The sequence below is a fragment of the Onychostoma macrolepis genome, chromosome 09 (assembly GCF_012432095.1).
Source record: "Onychostoma macrolepis isolate SWU-2019 chromosome 09, ASM1243209v1, whole genome shotgun sequence".
NCBI classification, from domain to species: Eukaryota; Metazoa; Chordata; class Actinopteri; order Cypriniformes; family Cyprinidae; genus Onychostoma; species Onychostoma macrolepis.
Window position 1 is genome coordinate 32744879 of NC_081163.1, and position 24675 is coordinate 32769553.

The 24675-nt window shown below is 35.6% G+C and overlaps 2 protein-coding genes across 6 annotated transcripts; both read right to left on the bottom strand.

The window, feature by feature from the left end:
* Positions 1–121: 121 nt before the first annotated feature.
* On the bottom strand, positions 122–19234 carry cracdla (cracd like a). 4 transcript variants are annotated; one of them, XM_058788167.1, is made up of 12 exons: positions 19119–19234; positions 12804–12930; positions 10777–10848; positions 10543–10669; positions 9803–9938; positions 9342–9503; positions 9084–9152; positions 8757–8942; positions 6377–7850; positions 3802–4754; positions 2463–2574; positions 122–2391 (listed from the first exon to the last, which is right to left on the bottom strand). In XM_058788167.1, the coding sequence occupies exons 3-12, from the start codon at positions 10832–10834 to the stop codon at positions 2213–2215; spliced, it is 3456 nt and encodes a 1151-aa protein (XP_058644150.1). In that variant the 5' UTR covers positions 10835–10848; positions 12804–12930; positions 19119–19234; the 3' UTR covers positions 122–2212. The 4 variants fall into 4 exon arrangements, 3 of the variants coding, with proteins under 3 accessions (XP_058644150.1, XP_058644151.1, XP_058644152.1); XR_009272956.1 differs by lacking the exon at positions 19119–19234 and having other exon boundaries at positions 2356–2391; positions 2463–2608; positions 12804–13749; XM_058788168.1 differs by lacking the exons at positions 9084–9152; positions 19119–19234 and having other exon boundaries at positions 12804–13745.
* Positions 19235–19741: 507 nt separating this feature from the next.
* mitd1 (MIT, microtubule interacting and transport, domain containing 1) lies at positions 19742–22514 on the bottom strand. Of its 2 annotated transcripts, XM_058787352.1 has the most exons (8): positions 22391–22514; positions 22025–22178; positions 21855–21956; positions 20894–21030; positions 20720–20806; positions 20490–20602; positions 20334–20394; positions 19742–20226 (listed from the first exon to the last, which is right to left on the bottom strand). In XM_058787352.1, exons 2-8 carry the CDS (start codon positions 22167–22169, stop codon positions 20131–20133), a joined length of 741 nt encoding a protein of 246 aa, XP_058643335.1. In that variant the 5' UTR covers positions 22170–22178; positions 22391–22514; the 3' UTR covers positions 19742–20130. The 2 variants fall into 2 exon arrangements, with proteins under 2 accessions (XP_058643335.1, XP_058643336.1); XM_058787353.1 differs by lacking the exon at positions 22391–22514 and having other exon boundaries at positions 21855–21975; positions 22025–22134.
* Between the last annotated feature and the right edge of the window lie 2161 nt (positions 22515–24675).

Consider the following 24675-nt stretch of genomic DNA (forward strand, 5'->3'; position numbering starts at 1 on the left):
CATGATATCCATAATTTGCCATTCTAAATGAAGTAATATATATATATATATATACAGCAGGTAAAATAAGTATTGAACACGTCACCATTTTTCTCAGTAAATATATTTCTAAAGATGCTGTTGACATGAAAGTTTCACCAGATGTCGGTAACAATCCAAGTAATCCATACATACAAAGAAAGCAAAACAAATAAGTTCTGTGTTATAAAGTGGAATGACACAGGGAAAAAGTATTGAACACACGAAGAAAGGGAGATGCAAAAAGGCACGGAAAGCCAAGACACCAGCTGAAATCTATCAGTAATTAGAAAGCAATCCTGCCCCATGTCAGTGGAAATTAATAGTGGCTGGTTCAGTCCCAAATGATGGCCTATAAAAAGGTGTCTCATGACCAAGGTGTCACATAAGAAACATTTCATGATGGGTAAAAGCAAAGAGCTTTCTCAAGACCTGCGCAACCTTATTGTTGCAAAACATACTGATGGCATTGGTTACAGAAGGATTTCTATACTTCTGAATGTTCCAGTGAGCACTGCTGGGGCCATAATCCAGAAGTGGAAAGAACATCATTTCACCATAAACCAGCCACGACCAGGTGCTCCTCGCAAGATTTCTGACAGGAGTGAAAAAAATGATCAGAAGAGTTGTCCAAGAGCCAAGGATCACTTGTGGAGCGCTTCAGAAAGACCAAAATCACACCTGAGCAATGCATACGACTAGTTTCTCCATACAAGAGGCGTCTTAAAGCTGTCATTACCAACAACGGCTTTTGTACGAAGTATTAAATCAATTTCAGTAAGCATGTTCAATACTTTTTCCCTGTGTCATTTCGTTTTATTAGACAGGACTTAATTTCTGAACTTATTTGTATTTTTGTTCTTTGTATCTATGGATTACTTGGGTTGTTACTGACATCTGGTGAAAATTTCATGTCAACAGCATCTTTAGAAACATATTTACTGAGAAAAATGGTGATGTGTTCAATACTTATTTTATCCACTATATATATGTATGATGTATGGTAACACTAGAATAAAATTTAAAATTGCAATTATTTTTGTATTGATTGTTTTAAGTCAATACTAATTTGTTTTTTTAATCTATAGTTTGCTAATTTGCCATTCCAAATATGGTCATTTGGTTTTTAAAATAAAACCGAACAAATTAAACCGATTAACTGAAATATATTCTGAAAGCTTCTTATATTGTGTAAAGCACATCAAAATTAATTTCTACTTTCAAACAATATTTATTTTATTATTTTTGTTGTTGTGTTAGTGATATTTTATATTCATGATAAATCCTAAATCACGTCCCAGAGTTAGTAAGATGAATTTATTGGTGAAGGAAGTCGAGTTGATATTTTCAATAGCAAGCTCAGAGTAATTTGAAATATTCTTACAGTCACATAATTTAACATAAAATAACAGATCTTCAAATCTAATAGGTGTCAGAAAATCAACAGGTGATATAATGTCACAATACATACACATTCTTGGATGGAATTCATGCAAATAAATAGAATTTGTCATTGGAAAGGAAATAATCACATTAATCATTTTCACACGAAAACGATACAATGTGTTAAACCTGAGAAACATATTGCAACATATTACATGGGAGACCGTTATTGTTTTAGTGTCTGCACACGTGTGGGTAAGGAAAACATACAGTGCCATCTATTTCTCTTCCTGAGATCTCACTCCGGTTGCTTTTGATTGAGTCTCAACCTGAATTTGTTTCCCTCCCCTTCCAACGCTGATCTACTTTCTCACTCAGTTCTGTTGTGCTGCACTGTGGTGCATTTACAAAATACATTACCAGCAGCTGTTAGCCAATGTTGCAAGAGAACATGACTTTAAGCTCACAATATTAACTTCTCCCTCTTGTTTCGTTGGAACTTATCTGCTGTGCATACATTCATACTTCACATGGAGAGAACGCAAGCAGCTCACATGAGGTTTTAGAAGACAAACACTATTAGGAGGTTTACTGACTGATGAATGTGCAACTTTCCTCAATAATATACATAAGCAATAGTGATTCACTTCCAGAACACACTGCTTTAACATCAACTTCAAAGTCTACTGAAGTTCAAATGAAGCAAACCTCACAACTTCAGGAAAGACTAGCATGAAAATGCCCTCAGATCCACCAACCCTGAAAACTTCTTTCTTGCACTTGTAAACTCTTCCTCCGTGTCTCTGTTTTTTTAGTCCATAGTCTTGTCACTCCATGCCAGGGATTTCCTCTTGGCCAGCTCCATCCAGGATGGTTGGGCAGTGTCACGGACAGACTGCAGAGGAGATGATGAAGGTGATGATGAAGGTGATGGCTGCCCTTTATCCTCTCTGTCTGCTGACCTCGTGGGAACAGGAGAGACTGATGCTTCTAGAAATATAGACGGTATATATGAGTATATGTAGCTTTCATGTAAAACTGATATTGTGTCACCCACTTACGCATTGACAAACTTGAGTCGAATCCTGTGCCTGGGAGCTTTGAGATCGGTCTGAGAGGAGCTGTAGATTGAGATGTGGTTTGGGACTCTGCTGTGGATTTCAGCTCACCTGTCTATCGAAATCATTTAAGAGGAAATCTGAAACAACTGACAAAGCAAAACACCACAAACAGAACATACTTCTGGCAACCAGCTTCAGGAGATTTTTGAGTTCTCTCAACTTTAGATTTTTTACAGTGTAGTACACGTGTCCCCTCCATAGAGTCCTTTATTTTAATATATAAATGTATGATTCATATTAATAATTAAACCTCAAATGTCAATGTGGCTTACAAATGTCCAAGGGATGAGACAATTTCAAAATAAACACAGTTTGAACTCTAGTGACACCATGTGGGTTTTTTTTATCCTATGGTAATGATCCAAGTCTTTAGATCTCTCTGGATTATGAGTTTCTTATTTTGTGATTTTTATTAGCAGATATTTGAATGTATTATGATATTAACTGTCCTAACTATCTATGCCGTTCAAATGTTTGGGGTCATTGCGATTTTTTTCGGGCAGAAGAATTAACACGCTGACACAGAAGAAGAAATTGTTGAATAAAGTCATTATTTTTGTATTCTTTGCTTCATAAAATTACGGTTGAACCACTGATGTCACATGGACTATTTTAATGATGTCCTACTACCTTAGTATTACCTTACTACCAAGTTCAGCAATTTGAAATAACATATTTTTAAAATCTAATTTTTCAGTTAAGTCATACACTAATTAGTATTATAATTTTCCCTGATCTCACAGCAAACCAATTTTGTATGATAGCTACCTGCATCAGTGTTAGCATTTGTTATTTGTGTTAACTTTTCACCAACATCCAAGTAATAAATGTAAAAACATAACATACATGTCATGTTAGTTGAATTTAAAAGAATCAAAATAACAAACAAACAAATGTTATATTACTGACATGGATGCATGTTTAATTCTATCATGTGACCCCCCCACATGTATTTACCCTATAGTAATTTTTCTTGACAAAAATGTGCTTCTAAACTAATTTTTGATGACAAGTATCGAAATAGAATTTGTGCGCTAAAGTTAAACAAAAAAAGATTGACACTTGTGAAATTTGATTGATAATTAGCATTTCCATCTGCTAAATCAGTAAACATTTTGATGCACTAAACATTTTTTTTTGCAAGACACAGATGGAAACTTGACTAGTGTGAAACAATCACACTCCTTTTTCTGATGCCGAAGTAAGTGTCCTCTCTCTGGTTTGTATGTGACTGAATAAAGTAAGTGAGTGTGTTTGGAGATTACACAAACAATAATACCTTGGTTGCAGCAGTTGTTTGGTTTTCCCAGCGCTGTAAGAGCGAGGTCTTGTTTCCTAATCCTGCTGCCCACACTGGTCTGCCATCTTCAGACCCGGTCCCCTTCCCCTGAGATGCAGACGCCCAGTCAGCTTTCCCTGAGATTACACTGGGCTCTCCCCCCTCATTGTGAGGCTGATCCTTTGAGACAGTATTGGCAGACTGTTGGGACGTTAACTTTGGGCTTGACGACAGATGTGGGTAACCTGGGGGTGCTGTGGGACGCAGTATAGCTTGTGTGGGGGTCTGTGATGCTGCTCGCAGTGGTGATGACGGCTGGATGGGTGGTGTCTGTGGTGCCAATGCTTGTGATGGCTGTTTTGCTGTGTTTACAGCAGTGGATTGCACATTCGATGTAACCGTAGACTGGGTTGGTTTTGTTGTTGAATTATACACTTGAGTCTTGGACTGAAACTGGACTTCTCTGGTACTGTCAATCTGAGTCTGATTTGAATTTGCTGAAGGTTGGTTTGTTGTTGTTCTAGTCTGAGTTTGCATCAACTGAGAGGCAGATTGTGTGGATCTTCCAGAATGCTGTGCAGATGGCAGTGGTTTTGTTTCTGTAGGTCTCAAAAGAGGTTGTGTAGTCGTCGACTGGCTTGAAATGTTCTGTGTGATTCTTGGATTGGCTTGTGAAGTGGATGTTTGGGTTTGTGGTTGTGTTGTGGTCAAGGTTGTTGGTCGTGATTGCAAGCTGGGAAACTCAGGCAGTCTACTGGTAAAGAGCTGTTGGAGACTTCTGGTCTTCTCTCTGGCCATCTCCATCCAGGACACCTCTGAAGCAGTAGATGTTGGAGCGTTCTCCTGAGAGGATACCGCTGTAATCTCTTCTGGAGGCAAGTCTGTACCTTCTTTCCCTAGTGAAGGTGCAACCATCGTGGATTTGCTGGCTAATGATGAGGGCTGAGGAGGTTCTGAAAATGCAGAATATTTATTTATCAAAATATCATTCATCTTATTTGGCCCAAAACCACAAATTTGCACAGAAAGAGGTGATCTGACCATCAAGGCTAAAATGCGAAATCAGGTATGACTTAAATCAGTAGTGGTAAATAGGTTTGCTCTTGTTTATTTGCTACTAAAAGTGCCAATATGTACCGTTGCTCTGTGAAATTTCAAGGCAATGTTCAAGAGTTTCGTGTAAGGATATCAAAGTTCCCCGCGCAGATTTCACGTGAATTTACATGCTGACCAATAGAAAGCAGTGACTTCTCTGTGAGCTGTGTTTTATGCAACGCAATACTATTGATAATGTACAGAGGACCATTTTTGATCACAAAATTTTGCTAATGTGCATGCAACTTGTAAGTTGTTGAAACACCATTTTTTGTTTAGTATTGCTATTAAAAAAATAGACAATTGGTGAACTGTAACAGAGCGTTAAGCCTTTATGAAAATTAACCATTTACTACAAAAAAAAAAAAAAAAACATGGTTATTTTATTTAAACCATGGTTACCACAAATTAACCATGGTTTTGCTACACTAATCATAGTTTAACCATGGTATTTGTAGTAAAACTGTGGTTCTATCATGACAACTCTCGGTAGAATTTAGCATGGTAATGGATATGACAATGTAAATGTATTTGGTCTCGGTGGAATAGATATGCTATGCTGCTGAATTGCTGCTGCTGTTGGTTATTGTTGTAGTTGTAGATTTTTGCTGCTGCAAGCAAGTACAGGAACTTGCTACTGCCAATACATGCATGGATACGGTGCTGTGAGTATTTAAGACGTACTGCTGCTGCACAAATAGCATATAATAACCTGTAGCAGATCTATACAGGTGGAGCTGGGGATGGTGGAGGGTTTTAGAGGAACTCTGAAAGTGTGCTGCTAACAGCTCTGCTGAATGCTAACCAGCCATTTAAATGTAAAGCAGCAAGCTCATTGGCTGCATATGCAACATGAACTAATCAGCTTGTGCCAAGTCATTTAACACGGTGAATATCATCGGTTTACATTAACGACCCATCAGCCTGCGCCATCTAGAGTTTCATGACAGAACTTGGCATTTATACAAATGGAAATCAATCTGTCAAAAAAACATGGTTACTACACTTTTACTATAGTAAAACCATGGTTAATTTTTATACTGTAATACATAAATTCTTTATGATTTTATAATCATCATGTATCACTATTTACTGTACTGCTCTGCTGGTTGGTATTCTTTTTAAATTATACTAAAATCAACTAATCATTAATAGGCAATAAAGGTAATAAATACTTTATTGGTTTAGTGATTTAGTAAAGTCCATTGTTAGTTCAATAAGACAAGGTATAACTTAAACAGAGATCTATGAGCCCAATCTAATAACCGCCATCAGTGTAATTGCAGACAGGCACAGGTAAACATTTGAACAAATCAGCTTTCTAAATGCTCTGACTCAGACAAGTACAGACTGTTTCCTGGTATGACCTGGATCATCATTCTCATAGGATATGTAGCTGTTCACATTCGTCATAATTGTAACTAAATAGGCCAGAGGCTTAATCTTCATGCACCTTGGGGAACCACAAAAAGACACTCACCAGCCTGTCTGAGAACGCCAGCTTTCTCTTTGTCTCTACAGAAACTCTTAGGTGGCGAACAGGAGGAATGAACTAAGGTTGAGGATGCATCTGTTTGGAGAGGAGGTTCTTTGAGTTTAGCATGGACTTTTGTAGACCCCATGCCAGTGCGTTGCTCTTTAGGTTGCACATAGCTGGTTAAATCAGACTGTGAGGCCGGAGGTGAAATCGATGCACTATGGTGTTTTACTCTGTCTTCTGATTGAGCTTTGTCCAAGCGAAACTTTAGCGAAAGAGAGGTAGAGCGAAGCTTCACTCCAAATGCATTTGTAGCCTCTCTCTCTTTTCCCACAGTCACATCTTCCATCACATCCTCAACTGCCTCTTCTGCCACCTCCACCTCCTGTACTCCTTCTTCAGTAGCCTCTACTCCAATCTCCTGCTTCTCGTTGTCCTGACTCTCCTCCACATCCGGGGCCCAAGGACGGCTCTTTGCTAGATCAGTGAACTTTGTTGGTAACACTGGAGAAGTGTCCGTTTTGTCTTCCTCCTTTGAAGTTGGTGTTAAGTTAGCAGATGGGTCTTTTATTGTTTTCTCAACTTGTGGACTTACTTGCCGCTCTAACTTGAAATTTAAAGGAGGTTTGGCAGGAGATGGAGGTTCCTTTTTCAGTCCAGCTTGTCCAACTACTCCAGTGAAGCTTGCAGTCCTCGGCCGCTCTAGACCCTTGTCTGAGGAGACATTAAAGTGGAACGATCCAGACACAGTTCTTTGGCGCTTTATGGATTCTGTTTGAGTGTGATCTTCATTACTAACAGCTGACACTGTGCTGACTGGCTGAAGGATCCTGGACTCAAGTTTGTCATCTGTGGAAGGTATATTTCTCCTCAGAGATGATGGTCTCAGATTTACTCCACAAATCACATTGGTTGGAACATGAGTAGAGGCTGGGCTTTTCTCTATATTTACTGCATTCAGAACACTGTTTTTGTCCAACTTGGTTTGTATTAGCACAGCATTAGACTTCTCATTTTTCACAGGACTCAATTCTGGTGTGGTAGTTACACTTGGTCTTATAGTTGACACAATGTTACTTTGGCTGTTCTTGAGTAGTTTGGAGCTACTGAGCATCTCACTCACTTCTCCTTTTCCCTTTTTGTCAATTGGCACGACTGGGATTGGTGGTTTGGCTACTGGTGACGCAGCTGGAGTTGTTTCCCGTAGGCTAGGGCTTGGAGGTGATGTGGACAGAATGTTTCTCTCAATCTCAGGTTCAGCAGAAACTTGTCTACTATCTCCAGAAGTCTGCAGAGACATTAAAGGTGAAACTGGAACTGGACTCTTGATTTGTGAAGTCGTAAGCCTCTCCCCCCGTAAGACCTGTGAGGAATACGAGCGAGCGCGAGGTATCTCTTTTACAGGAGTCTCTTCCTCCCTAGTAGTCAGTGATCGGTCCAGATTGTTTAAACTCTCAGATCGTGCTCTGCTTCCAGCCTACACAGGAAGTGCAATGTACAAACATAGAAAATCTATTAAACATAAACTGTTATATGTAAAAGAATATTTAAAACTTCTGTTCTTCCACAAGCATTAGAGTGCTCCATGAATAAGTCCTAAAACCCAGAAATTAGGATTTTTGAACTTCTGGTTCCATCGTCCACAAGTCAGTGGGTTTTTAGCCACATGCCTGAAATAAGTTCTGTGGTTAACACAAGCTCATGATATTTCCACGTTTTATTCTACAACATAAAATACATCAGTAATACCCCACTCATGATTTTTTTTTTTTTTGCATTTTTCTTGATAGGACAGTGGAGATCTGACAGGAGGTGAGTGGGAGAGAGAGGGAGGTGGGATTCGAACTCGGGACACCCATTATTTCGGTATGCTGCCCACGAGGCTATCAGAGCCGACACTCTTTATTTTTAAAAGTATTTAAAAATAAGGTTGTTAACAAGTGGCTAAATGAGACTACAGAGGTTACTGAGAACACTAAACTTCATCACCCTAAGCACGTAAACCTATTTACTAACTAGTCCACTTTCACAGTCTCGCTGTGTTTACTTTTCTAACTATGCTAATTCAAGCTTTCCAACTTTCCAAGACTGAAAGAGTTGACAGAAGATTAAGCGTGTTGACGTTGTAGTTTGTTTATAGCCTAACTTTAGCTTTTTGCTTCTGGCGTTTGTATTTAGGCTTTAAAATGTATAAAGGCTGATGAATTTTTGATGAACAAAACGTGTAAGGATCACAAACTTTTGTTCGGTCACAGAGCTTACTTTCTACAATATTTCAAAAGCCAGTGGAAAAATCAGACTGGCTTTTTGTCGAGGGAACCAGGGAGATGCTAATGGATACCAATGGATAATAAGTTTAGAAGGGTCCATTAAAAAGGCTCACCGAAGTGGTCACCCTCCTGTTCTTGGCACTGGCTCTTTGGTTCTTAGGTTTGAGGGACATACGGTGACGGGCAGCAGAGTTGTCCAGGAGGGAAGTGAACTGTGGAGGAGTGCTGAAGTCCACTGAGCCAGGGGCAAGTGCAGGTGCTGGGCTGACCGGCCGAGGAGAAAGAGGCTGTGAAGAGGCCTGGAAGCAAAGGAGAGTGCTCATTTAAAAGCGACATTAGACAATATTTAGGACCAAAACAACATTCAAATTTAAGCCATAAATCAAATGCATGAATGACAGGTATAATGTCAACACATCAGTGAAATGGCAGCAGGCTACCTGTTCTTCCTCCTCACTTCCTGTTTCAGCTAAGATCAAGGTGCTATGGTTTTTGGGAGGGATAGAAAACTGCAAACATCATGACAGAAGTTTACATCAGATTTAGGCGGGGGAAGTAAAAGCAGTAATGGAGACACAAAATGAGCCACACAAACTCGTGCAGATGTTTGATTAATGGTAGTCTGAAAGGCCAAAGCTATGCAGAAAACATTCATTTAACACCAACACATACACGTATTAGTGACAATAATGCTGCACCTTGTTCGATATGCTCATGTATAGTCCTTCTCCACGGGATACTTCAGAGGGGTTACGAGGAAGGCTGTCATCTTCTGAACTTCCACCTAAGTCTTCACGCCGTTTAATGGGCAACAGAAGTGGGGGAGGACCTAAATGCAGCTTTTGCTGCTGGAGTTTTATCTGATCAAACAAACAAACAAAAAATCATCTTACAGTCTATTCGAAATATTTCCATCAGTCACACTGATGAGTGTTTATAAAGTGGGGCATTTTAGCTATAATAAGAGTGTTTAGTGTTTTGTGTGTGGTCAAGTCACCTTTATTAATACAGCGCTTTTAACAATACAGATTGTGTCAAAGCAGCTTTACAGTATTAAATAGAAAAATAGTATGTTAATAATGCAAAAGCACAATAGTAAACACAGTTAAAGGCAGTTCATCACTGAATTAATGTGGTCTGTGTTGTCTGTCTTACTCACCTGCAGAGCTCGAATTTTGCCATGAATGTTCTCTTGAGACAGATTTCTTAGTGGTTCAGGGTCTGAATGACTGTGCTCTGCATGAAAAATGCTGTCATGTGAAAATGCCCGGGATCCCAGCATGCCTTTGGAGTAACTTTGAAGAAAAGATGTAAAAAGCAAAGAGGGGCATGTTATCCCTTGTGAAAAAAGAAGTCCAATTTTTTTAACAATGAGCATTTGTTATGGAATTAATATATATAGTTTAAATTTGTTTTAAATGCAATTAGCTGAATATAAAAATGCTTTTTTTTTTAGAACTAAAGTACATTTTATATGCATTTGCAATGGGGAAGTTGCAATTTAGTACATTTCAATTATATTAAATTTGAATGTAATGTTCAAATAACACACTAGGGTTTACATTATTTTTTCAACTTTACATTATTACTTTAAGTGAACTTTAGTGTGTTAAGAAACATGAAAGGTTTTCATCTCTTTAAATACACTTAAGTGGCATTTATTTCATTAATATTAACTACAATGTTTTAGATATACTTTTAAGATTTGAAGTACACTACTTTCAATGCAATGACGTACATTTCATTTTCACAAGGGATCATCAAATCACATATAGCTTTAACTTGCTTCAAAGTTTTTCATTTTATGATCAAATGTTGTCCATTTTTAATTTGTTCATGTTAAAATTGGTGAGTTTAGCTTTTCTTAAATCACACTACGCTGACACTGTGAACACTTACTCTGAGTCTTCCACACTCCGTGTTATGTCACTTTCAGACTGACTCTGGTTCATGCCACTATCATCCTGTTTCCTCCTTATCTTCCCAAACAGGCGTGACGTAGACTTTAACCTGGACTTCTTCCTTCCTAAACAACAAACATATCATGCCTTTAGAATAGTATGTCATATATTATAATAAACTGAGTCTGGATTAACTGATGACAGCACTGAGCTTTACTGAAAGATTTCTGACCTGTTAAGTCGTCACTGCCTTCTCCCTCTGGGTCTCCTGAAGCCTCCAGAACATTCATCTTCACCGGTACAGCTGTTAATGAGGACAGTTACACAGAAATCAGATGAGACAGAATGAGGAGTAAAAAAGAAATACAGGCGGGGTTTGGAAAACGTCAGTGGAATTATCAAAGGGAATGTTCAAGTCTAATGTAGTAAGACAATAGCAAATTATAGTTACCAACTTTTAACTGTTAATTGTTGTTCTTAAATTCACAATAGAGTTAAGTAGTTGTTCTACAAAGGAGAGCTGCGACCAAGTAATTTACTGACATGTAAAATACTAGAAGAATGTCATATCTCTGGTGTGGCAACGTGGCTAAATTCTGGATCTGATAACAGAAGGCTTTTCTCAACCCAACAGAGACCAAAGGTTTCTTCTGCAGTCATATTTTCCATGTGATCAGACACTTTTCATCTGCATTACTGAAAATTCTAAATGTTATGTTAGTTTTAGAGCATATAATACTGTTCAAAATTTGAGGACAGTACATTAATATTTTTAAAGAAATTAATACTTTAATTTAGCAAGGATGCATGAACAAAATTGGCAGTAAACACATATTTGTTTTTTAAATATTATTTGAAAATTTCTATTAATCAAAGAATGCTGAAAAAATGTATCCCAGTTACCACAAATAATAATAAGGCTGGAGTAATGGCTGCTGAAAATTCAGCTTTGGAATAAATACATTTTAAATATATTCAAATAGAAAATAGTTACTTGAAATTGTAATATTTCACAGCATTCCTGTTTTTACTGTATTTTTGTTTTGAATGGTAGTGTATATAAGTGATGTTTTATTTAACTTTAATTAAATCTGTTATGTGCTGTATGAATCACATATTAAAAGCAGGCTGCGTTAAATCAGGGGTCATGTGTGATACCATTGGCATGCAAGCTAGATTGTTGTTTATTTAGTAGTCTCTCCTCATTGTCAAACGGAGTTGTTTAGAAACAGTTGTCTTAAGTGAAATATGTGAGACTGAGTCCTTACAATTTGGACAATGTGCCTCACACTTATTTCAAGCTTATGGGCGTCACTATCCTTTATTATAACAACAAACCTTTCTTATCACTGACCATGCCTTGATAATGCAGATATGCAACAGAAAAAAAAACATGCAAAGTCCACCCAGTCCATCCCTTTTTTTACATTTGCTGCTCTGTGTTTGCTTGCCTAATTTACATAGAAGAAACTCCAACATGTTGTTAATTGTTAAACGCTGACTATGCAGTGCATATAAGAAATGACAACACGTGCCATTTTTCCTTAGTGGAAGCAGTACAGGAGCATCAAACACAAATCACACAGAATATAAAGATAATATTTGTGCTGGATGACACTGCATAGAGATCCATGTAAATATTCACTCAGCGCTAATCCTACAACTACAGATTAATCAGAAACTTCCCAACTTAAAAGGCTTGAAATGCTGCCAAACACACACAGAAAAACAACGGACCAAAAACAAACCTTGTTACATACAATACTGTTCATAAATTTGGGGTCGGTAAGAAGTCTCTCGCTGACCAAAGCTGTATTCATTTCAATCAAAATTACAGTAAAACAGCAATATTATTACATTTTCAAATAGTTGTTTTCTAATTTAATATATATTTTAAAATGTAATTTATTCCTGTGGTGCAAAGCTGAATTTTCAGCATCATTACTCCAGTCTTCAGTGTCACACGATCCTTCAGAAATCATTCTAATATGCTGATTTGCTGCTCAAGAAACATTTGTTTTTATTAATGTTGAGAACAGCTGGACAGCTTTATTGTAGAAACAGCGATCAATTTTTTTCTTTTACGATACTTTGATGAATAAAAAGTTCAAAAGAACAGCATTTTGATTACGTATTGAATATTTATATATTATATATAAATAATGAAATTGCTATGAATGATGATGTACTGTAGTTACCCTGGACAACAAAACATATGCACTTCAAATAATAATAAGCAAGATAAATGACATCACTTACTTTTTCTCTTTCCTCTTTTCTGTGTGATTTAGCTTCTGTTCTTCCTTTTAGAAGACACACAGGTCCTTACATCCTAAGAACCATGGCAGCTCTGTCCCAATCACAAACATGCAGAGAGATAGAGGAACTGAAAGACAGACCGGAGAAAGCAAAATCAGGAGAGGAACTACTGAAAAAAAGCAAGCAAGGAAGAGGAAAAGGGAAAAGCAGGCTCTGACAAAGAGACGCATTGATGGATTTGATGTTTGGCAGTAAGGAGTTGGACACACACTGACTGGCGAACTCTGTTACATTTCCAACTCATGCCTAAGCTTCTTACTAAACACTAAACAGCTTTTGGAGCAGAGAGAGTGTGCTGCTGCTGGCATCAATACACCACCCTGCACTCTATCAACAAGAGCAAGTGCGTATATGTTGATAGCAAGAGCATAGGGAAGCTATTTGATCAAAAGTTAACACGAACAGAGCCAGTCAGGTTAACTACAGGTCTCCAGAGCGTCACATCTGATTTATATTCCTCTTGTGTTTGTAAATGATTTGTTAAAGAGACTGTTGAAAATATCTCTGTTAAGACAACCGAACAAGTGTGGTTTGCGTCATGCATTTGCATCGACACGTCAGAGTAGTTCAGTTTTGTATGCAAATCATTTAAACACCGTCACATTCCACTCAAAGGTCACTTAACCTGGATGAAAACTCTATCTTCTATTTTTGTAGAAGGTCACTGAGGTCAGTATGATTTTTAGAAAGAAATGATTACTTTTGTATATTTTTTTGAGATCTGGGACCCATTCATTGTCTTTTTTCTGAATATGGTAATACCGAAATGTCATCATGATTGTGGTCTGAATTTCTTTCTGTGTGTTTATGTCGATACTTTCTTAAATATGTGCGTATACCTGATATATCAGGTTACATTCTTCTGTTTCTAAACTTTAATGATTCATCATGTATTCTATACATACTCGACATACTCTGTATTACAGTATAATTGTTTATTGAGAAGTTTTTTTCTTCTTCTTTATTGTATGTATTTAAAATTTTATTTATATATTTTATTTTTAATAGTTTTATTCCGCAAAGACACAAATTAAATTGATCGAAAGTGACAGTAAAGACATTTTTAATGTTACAAAAGCTGTTTTATTACTTTCTATTCATCATAGAATCCTGAAAAAATGATTCCTCAAAAACATTGATAATAATAATAAATGTTTTTGAGCACCAAATCATCATATTAGAAAGATTTCTGAAGGATCATGTGACACTGAAGACTGGAGTAATGATGCTGAAAATTCAGTTTTGCGATCACAGGAATAAACAACTATATGTTTTATTTTGAATTGTAATAATATTTTACAGTATTGCTGTTTTACTGTATTTCTGATCAATTACATGCAGCCTTGGGTGACCTTTTTCCAAAAACATTTTTTTTTTAACTATTGAATGGCAGTGTATAATGTAACAAATGTTACAAATATGGGACAAAATATTAAATTAGCATTAGCCATATTACCAAGTGACAGATTAAGATGAATTTGACATCAACAATAACATATGAAAATATCATAAGCCTATATTTAGCTGTCTTAACTGTGGTTGGTTATTTTATTAATATGTGAGCCTAGACCACAAAACCAGTCATAAGGGTCAATTTTTCAAAATTGAGATTTATACAACATCTGAAAGGATCGGACAATCGGTTTGTTAGGATCGGACAATATTTGGCCGAGATATAACTATTTGAAAATCTGGAATCTGAGGGTGCAAAAAAATCTAAATATTGATAAAAACGCCTTTAAAGTCGTCCAAATTAAGTTCTTAGCAATGCATATTACTAATCAAAAATTAAGTTTTGATATATTTACGGTAGGAAATTTACATGGAACATGATCTTTACTTAATATCCTAATGATTTTTGGCATAAAAGAAAAATCTATAATTTTGACCCCTACAGTGTATTTTTGGCTATTGCTACAGCGACTTAAGACATATTTGACCATATCAGTCAGTTAATAATCACTTGTTAAATCTGAACCAGACTCATGATCTGCTTTTCAGTATTGTGTGCATGACAAGAAATAAATGAGCAAATACTGCTATCTGTGATGCTGAGATCATAAGCACGTTTAGATTCATCCGCTTAGGTGAGACGGTGGAGCTGAACAGATGATGTGCTTCCTTTCCTTCTGTGCAGACAACGACAGGAGCTTTCAACTCCCTCCTGTGTTACTATAAGTAACTGTGAAAGTAGGCTACAGCCTATTTGAAATGTTTAAAAGGTGAGATAAAGAAATGACAGACAAGGCTGTCAAAAGAAAGTACTGGGTCCATTGTACACATACATTCAGACATGTGCGTCTCCTTCAATGACTTTTTAACCCTAAAAATGTAACTCTCTCATTAAACCACCCATTATCTCTGAGGATGGAACGTTTTGTATCTGGCGCTCCGCAAAGCCCAGAGCAGCTTTGCCCCAGATACAGGCATAAATCTGTGTCAGGATCCAGAGTTGGCCACAAATCCCTCTCCTTTCCTCCTACTGGACAAAAGTCAGCTCGACATCTGGGTGACTTTCAGCCAGCCTACATTATGCGTCTGGCCTTCAGTATAATCCATCTGTCAATTTATATTTTCATATTCAGACTGCACATAGTAATCTGCACATATGCCTCTTTCAATGCAAACCGGATTTTAATAATGCTGACACTTTCCTCCGATTATTGCTGGACAAGAAAATATATTGACATTGCATGCTGAATTGTTTCAGATATTCATGGCCTGCTTGCATTCATACCACAGTCTGATTTGATTTATTTATTTTCCTTTTAATTTCCAAAATATTTTATACTTATGTTATGTATTACATGCATACAGTATTTTATCAGTTTTCATAGCTGAAGCACAGCTTAGCGATTGTGTTTCAATATATCTGTACAGTGTAATAGTAATATATGTGACCCTGGACCACAAAACCAGTCTTAAGTCGCTGGGGTATATTTGTAGCAATAGCTAAAAATCAGAGGCGGACAGTAACTAAGTGCATTTACTTGAGTATTGTACTTAAGTGCACTTTTTGAGTATCTGTACTTTACTTGAGTATTATTTTTTCTGGAAACTTATGACTTTAACTTCACTACATTTGAAAGACAAATATTGTACTTTTCACTCCACTACATTTCTATCAAGGTCCTCCAAGTAGAAAATCATTACTATGTAGCAGCTCTGAAAGTCAGTGGGTGATTTTTTTTCTTCTCTAAAACGTGACTTTCTTTTTTTCAGACAGTTTATCAGTAATCACTCTTGTAGGGCTACATGAAGTGATTTCGCAGCATTTTTTTGAACACTGACCAGTAGCAAATGTGATATTTATTTACAATTCGGTAACACTTTACAATAAGGTTCATTAGTTAACTACATTAGTTAACATTAACTAATAATAAACTGCACTTATACAGCGTTTATTAATCTTTGTTAATGTTAATTTCAACATTTACTAATACATTATTCAAATCTTGTTAACATTAGTTAATGCACTGTGAGCTAACATGAACTAACAATGAACATCTGTATTTTTATTAACTAACGTTAGCGAAGATTAGTAAATACAGTAACAAATGTATTGCTCATGGTTAGTTCATGTTAGTTAATACATTAACTAATGTTTAACTAATGAACCTTATTGTAAAGTGTTACCTACAATTCAATAAGAAGTAGTTAATATTGTGGTATATAGTAGACACAATACTTTCTAATTTTGCTAAATTGTGTAAGTGAAAATATTACCTATAAAGCCACACTGTAAAAAAAAAAAAAAGTTGAGTCAACTTAAAATTAAGGCAACAAACTTCAGCAGATTTTTGAGTTTTCTCAACTTCTTGTTTTAAGTTTATACAACAAAAATTTGAGAATCTCCCACAAAAACAAGTTGAGCAAACTCAAAAATCTGCTGAAGCTGGTAAAAAATGTTTTTTTTTTTACAGTGCACAGAAGAACTGTTGTGTCTCCTAATAAAACACAATAGGTGTTGGACTTGAAGCAGCACTGCACAGACCGTTCTGTGTGTGACATCAAAGTACCGTGAGAGCGATTAGATACCATTTTTAAAATTAAAATTAAATAATCTTGCTGTTTTGCTTTTTTGTTAAAGCAGTGTTGCTGTTGTAAAGTTATACAGCTACAGTTGTGTTGCTGGGTTTTAAAGCAGGTTTGATTTTTTGTTTTTCTTCCGTATCACTCTGTATTTACAGCAATTTCACTGTCCACTCAGTTTTAATGTGGATGAATGGCAACACATAAATATATATATATATTTTTTTTTTTTTTCCATAGGTTTTTAACATTCCAAAAACTCTTTATTCCAAAGATACTACAAGCTAGTCACTGTATTCAGTGGGTGTAATGTATTGTAAGTTGCTTCAGAGGTATTGCAAGTATTACATACAAAAATAATAAAACAGTGCATTGACATAAAAAAGGACATTTACTTTTGGTACTTTTAAAAGCAAATACTTCTGTACTTTTACTTAAGTAAAAATCTGTCTTTACAACTTTCACTTGTAATGGAGTAATATTTGACCAGCAGTATCTGTACTTTCACTCAAGTAATGGAGTTGTGTACTTCGTCCGCCTCTGCCAGAAATACATTGTAGGGGTCAAAATTTTAGACATTTCTTCTATGCCAAAAATCATTAGGATATTAAGTAAAGATCATGTTCCATGAAGATATTTTGTAAATATCCTACTGTAAATATATCAAAACTTAATTTTTGATTAGTAATATGCATTGCTAAGAACTTCATTTGGACGACTTTAACGGCAGTTTTCTCAATATTTTGATTTCTTTGCACCCTCAGATTCCAGATATTCAAATAGTTGTATCTCAGCCAAATATTGTCCGATCCTAACAAACCATACATCAATGGAAAGCTTATTTATTCAGCTTTCAGATGTTGTATAAATCTCAATTTTGAAAAATTTACCCTTATGACTGGTTTTGACGTCCAGGGTCACAAATAATGTTTTTGTATTAAATCTAATATAGTAGATTTTAGAGATTTTTTTTCATAAATGATCAGGACAATTCACCATGTGTTTAAATTTAGTAGCCTTTTTTTATTTTATTTTTTTACAATTTATTAATTATACAAATATGTTGTAGTTTTGCTGGTCAAAATATTGGTTTTATATTTTTGCTAACAGTTACATTTATGCTGTTTTTTACGTTTTTATTTTATTGTGACAACTTACCCCGTGCTTGACACACTGCTATTCATTCATGTTCTCACACATTATCAATGTGCGTTAAATAAACTGTATTTTTTATTCTGTGAAATAATGACTTTATATGTCTACAAAAGCTCAATAAGCCTTCCTTGAAATAATATCATCTGCAGTAAAGTGAGACTTTATCAGTCAACTTATCATTTACACATGCAGCATCAGGTCAAATAGTCAAATCATCACGTGAATCTTACAAAACCTCGGTTAAATATTTCACTTCAAAATCATATGAAATTACATTTTTGCACCGTTAAGAAAGACTATAGTAGCATTGTGACATTAAATCCAACACTTACCCAAGAAAAAATAAATAAAATTCTCAAAATTGCAACGTAAAATTGCTTAAAAACAACAATAAACAAAAACAAAATTGTATTACAGGGGAATCATGCTGAATGCTCATGAAAATATTTTCACAATTAAAAAAAAAATTGAATATGTCCCGGATATGTTTCATGAGATTCACCATCATGACCATCATCACTCCAGTCTGTTCCCTTGAGAGATGAATAGTGTTATTTAGAGACAGCGCTCTATATTTTTCATGAACTGAGATGAGGAGCACATATCGAGATTAAGGGCGATTATAGATTTAATCTCCTCTTGCAGGGAATTCATGCGTGTTTCATTGCAACTAATGGTTTCTAATATGACAGGCAAAAGAAGCAATAACTCATACAAACATGTCCAAGCAAACAAATACAACACCACCGACTGCTTTTGATTCACAGTTATTAAAAAATCTATATCACCAGTCATCAGTCCTTTCACAAACAGCAAACCTTTATGAATGTCCCAAATCAAGTGGCCCATATAGATATGAATTTATATTAAAAAAATATTCAAAAACGCATGAAATGGTGTGGGTTATCGTTTGTACAATTCCCGCATATTTATGAGTTTCAATTTAAAAATTAAAACACAAATTTACCGTAACCACCATAACAATATCTTAAATAAAAATTAAGACGATAAGTGACACTTGACTGTCCTAAAACTTCATATAAATACAATGTAGTCGCGTATACTCACATGCTGATGCAAATCATTGAGAAAGTGCAGGTGAGGTGATCTCTGGCATTCACTTGCTCTTTAACTGAGCCGGTGGAGCAAAACACCGTCGTGTCAAGCCATCCGTCACGTTATCCACAAGGTGTAATACAACGCAAATCATTCCCTTTTACACGACGACTGGACGCTCGCCCGGTGACCACAGGGTGGCGCTGCTGCTGCACACTATATATGTGACCCCGGACCACAAAACCAGTCATGGAAATTGAGATTTATACATCATCTGAAAGCTGAATAAATAAGCTTTCCATTGATGTATTGTTAGGATAGGACAATATTTTGCCGAGATACAACTATTTGAAAATCTGGAATCTGAGGGTGCAAAAAAAAAAAAAATATTCAAAATATTGAGAAAATCGCCTGTTCTGAGCAATCCATATTACTAATCAAAAAGTTTTCATATATTTACAGTACAAAATATCTACATGGAACATGATCTTTACTTAATGTCCTAATGATTTTTGGCATAAAATAAAAATCAATAATGTTGACCCATGCAATGCATTTTTGGCTATTGCTACAAATATACCTCAGCGACTTAAGACTGGTTTTGTGGTCCACATATATTTTATTTGATATGAACAGAGTCAGTAAAAATACCCCTTTGCAAAACGTTTTTATTAAGGGCACTTACTAGCGACAAACATTTTACAGATTAGGCCTACTACCTTATTTACAAATGCACTTCGGTTTTTTTTATAATTACAGAAGCAAACATATTATAAATACATATCAGTATCATTCACCCCACCATATACTAGTGCATAAAAAATGTTTAGAAGTAATAGCAATTGTTATAGTTGTAATTACTATAATAATAATTCATATCGGAACATTTTAAAACAGGCAATAAAATCACTCCTTTGGCATTATTTAAAAGCTGTAAATGGGATCAAAAGGCACAATTCCAGTCGTCCGGGTTGGTATACGTCCCATAGATATGCCAGACAGTGGAGAAGCTTTTGAAGCAAGATTACATCGTCTTGGTGTGTTTTGTATGAAAAATGTCTACAGTTGTCTCGTGACACTCTCGCAGATCATAATCACAGTATCCTACAAAGAAGCGACCCTTAAAAAAATAAAAAAAGAGGAAAAAAAATGTCTTATAAATCCATTATGAAAACAACAGGTTCTCTTTTAAATATTTTACAGGTTTATGTGTCATTTAGGTGGTACCTTTGGTTTTTTGAAATAATCAAGTCCCCTCCCGATCTTAATAATCCAACCATTATTAAACCTGAGAAAACAAAATAAAACAGAAAGAGTATAGACACATAATCCTCCAGTGTGTTTTCTGTAATGTACAGTAAATGTGAATGATTTGAGATGTACCTGATCTCCCGGTCATGAATAGTAGATGAGTACTGAATGTCCAGACAGATATTTTGACTCTGTAGCGACTGCTGTATTTCTGCCAGGGCACTGGTTTGCTGAGCATAGCTGTCCTGGAAAACCACAACATTGAGTTGGAAGCCTCTGATGAACAAAATGCTAAACATTGTGCATTGTGTGTGTAAGTCAATGCAAATCTAAAACGGTTTGTAGAAGCTGGAGAACCTTACCTCGTCCTGTGAGGTCAGAAGGTGAATCGTCTTTACTTTACACCGGCATTTCAGCAGCATTTCACAGAAACGAAGGAAGTTATACAACTACGAAGAAAAACATGTGTAATGTGTCATTCTGAGGCACTTATATATACTCTACTGTATATTCAGAAGCATCACTGCTGTCTCTACCTGATGGACATGCCGTACATACGGGTCCTCCACCCAGACTTCAGTCAGTCCGTCTCTGATGTAGGGTTTGAAGAGAGATTCATAGCTGAAACCAGTGGAACTGTCAGCTATCTTTAGCTGCTCGTGGTATTTACCCTCTGACAGACGAGATAACAATGAGAAAACTGAGAGCAAAGGTGGTTTAACCCAATCTCTAGCTATATATATATATATATATATTAGTGCTGAACGATTAATCACGATTAATCGCATCCAAAATAAAAGTTTTGTTTATATAATATATCTGTGTGTACTGTGTATATTTATTATGTGTATATAAAGACACACACATACAGTATATATTTTGAAAAGATTTACATGTATATATTTATTAATATAATTTATATGATATATAAATATATTTAATATCTAATCATAACACATTTTTCTTAAATATATACATACATGGGTGTGTATTCATATATACATAATAAATACACACAATACACACACATATATTATGTACACAAAACTTTTATTTTGGATGCGATTAATCGCAATTAATCGTTGCTCAGCACTAATATATATATATATATATATATATATATTCATTCATGCATAAATACCTGATTTTAGGGCTGCACGATATATTGCATGCGATATATCGTGCAGCCCTACCTGATTTATACAGTAAACAATTAATACTGTAATAGTGTTATTTGGGAAATCCTTTGTTTCATAATTTCTTTACATTATTACGTTTTTCTCCCTACTCATACTGTTAGATACATTAATTAATAATCTTATTTATTTAAACCAAAACTGTAACACTTCAGTATCAAATTTGTTTATTTTAGACATGTATTCATTAATTATAATTAATTTATTATTATTTTTAAAACCGTTTTTCTCCAAACTGTTTCCACAGACCCTTGTAGGTTCCTGGAAACCCTGGTTTAAAACACTTTATAGCTTAACCAACCTTCTTTCAGTTTGTTCACATGGTCTTTGATCTGTTCTGCTCGGTCCATGTAGCCCTTGATCTTCTCTCTGTAGTGACCCTTCTTTGAATCATCTTTTACAGCTAGGAAAACATATTAAGACTACCATCAGCAAAAGAATACATTTACCATTTCCAGACTTTTGGCATACCTTTCAGTACATCCAGCAGGAGCTGTATCCCCTCCTGGTAGCACACCAGAGCCTCCTGAAAGCGTGAGCTGTGATCCAGCTCCACGGCTCTCTTTAAGACAGAGATGGCAGAGCTCTCCATGCCTGGGAGGAAATCCTGAGCCATGGAGACTTTCTGTGACACAAGCAGCAGGCTGACAGTTACATGTGCGCTGTGTTATTGTGTAGTAACACAAAAGAGTTCTGCATTTGTTAAAGCTCTTTCAAAAACGGGGAAGATTGTTATGAGAAGCACAACACCAGCCAGGAAAATAAACCTTAAAAACACTCGACTTTGGAGGGCTTTCGTAATTCGAAGTAACACTAAATCAATGAAGGCATATTTACATATTTAAAATTAATTATACGGTGCCGTGTCAATTTTCTTCGAAGGCGAATACGACTTTTGGAGCGAAAACAGGCAGTTTTAAATCAGAAGCTGTTGTATTGTTTTTACACTTCCGGTAGGAACTAAAGAGCGAATACATCCGTTTCTATTATGTTGAAGGACAAGTTCTCGCTTCCGCTGGACAATAAAAGTCCATAAATTAAAAGTCATTAAATGTTGTGTAAACAGTTATGTTATGAATTATAACAATGCATCATTCAATAATTAATTGTATATTAAATGCATACAGGTCTGTTGAAATGTAAACACATTTATTTTTTGCTACATTAGTGAGCTTTTATGTAAAAAAAAAAAAAAAAAGCCAATGAATGTGTAAATATGTGGCATAAATATGTTGTGCTTAAATGGACTTATAATAAAGATAACATATATCAACTTTAATTGATTTAAATAAATGCAAAGGTACAACTAATGTAGAAAAAAATAAATACTCGTTCCCATAACATTCTTGTGTGGAAAACATTCCCTGTAATTTCAGACATTCTCTCAGATTATAATCATATAAATCACAGATAAAACGTATGACTGTGAGGCTAATGGGGTTAAGAAATGTTTCAGTGAGACAATTAATTTGATTAAACCTGGTTTAAGGGATGTTTTGTAAATATAGCATCAAATATGATTCAGAATAAATTGACGCTACAGGATGGTTTTAAACTGCAGCTCATCTACTGAAAGAAAATGTAATGCTCATAGTGTTGTCAAAATTATATTCAAAACTATTGCATGTCATAGCCGTTTTTATGTAGTTAAACTGAGGGAAATTATCTAAATAATTGTGTGAGGACATATGGTTGTTATGACACAGAAAATAACAGCACTTACTTACATATAACCCAGGGCATGTTAATGTAATTTTATAAAATTAGTAATATTTAATATAATAATTAATATTAAGGTGAAAATATTCAAAACGTCTATTAAAAAAAAAAAAAAAAAAAAAAATCTGGGTTTTCACAGTGATGCCATAGAAGAAGCATTTTGGAGATCCTTCCAGTGAACAGTTCTTAAAAGTACCATTTTTATCTTAGTGTGGATAACATTTTAATAATCTGAAGTTTTTTTAAACAAGGAACTTTTTTTCTTTTTTTTTTCTTTTTTTTGGAAAGGTTCCATGAAACCATAAATGCCAATAAAAAACTTTATTTTTAAGAGTTAAAGAACTGGAAAAATAAAAATTTAGAAAATGGCAAAATGTTGAATTAAAAGCATATATTGTGTTTTTTTTTTTTTTTGCCCTTCTCTTATTACTCACTGAATCCAGTTTGCATGAACATTTTCCCTCTCATCATTGCTCTGTCTTTTTTCTCCTGCTTGTTCATAAAGGGGCAACGATGACCACAGACAACATCAGAACATGTGAATGAAAAGCTGGCTGGGCCGCTCCAACAGTTTTAACAGCCGAGCAAGACCGTTTTATTCACTGTTATGTGGGTGTAGTAGGGGGTGTTCTTTTAATGTACACAGTTTAAGAGTTGGGTGGAGCCGCATTTAGTGAGGAAGCATTTTATAGTTTATATGGCTGAGAAGATTGAGTGAGAGCAAAGGACAGATGTGGTCAGGGCAGCTGTGGTGAGGAAACCTAAAGCCTGCTGTCTGACCAGCACCACAGTAACAGCATACTTCCCATTCTTCCTCCAAACCTCAGACCAGCCACGCCATTTCCTCTCGCCAACTGCCCAGAGCTTCCTCCTGCTTTGGCATGAATGGAGGTTGGAGAGTTGTTCAGTCAGTCTGTGTACAGTTGTAACTATGGAATGTAATTCATTACCATGTCTTTGTGGTGGATCTTTTTATTTTCTGTGTAATAGCATCCTTAGTAAATATGTGGTCATAATATTGAAGCATATGTAGTTCACTGCATCCCGCTGCTATAAGAAGGAAACTGTGTCCAAAATAGCATGTTTTCCTGGAAACTAAAAGCAGATTGGCCTGATTGGGATGAAGCTATGATAGATGTTTATGATAGAAGCTCATTTTTAAATCTCTGACTATAAACTTAATATTATTAACTGAATATTTTAGACATTCTAGGCGAAAGAAAGACATTTTTAAATAAAGAAAGAAATGAAATTTTGCTTGACATATTGAAGTAATGATGCATTGTCGTGGAACATGCAGTGAACAACTCGTTGATTCAGGATTTGTCAGACTGATTCAAATCGGTAACTCGGGTTGAGTGTTTTGATTACAAGAACCGACCCATGAGAATCATTTGTTCGTG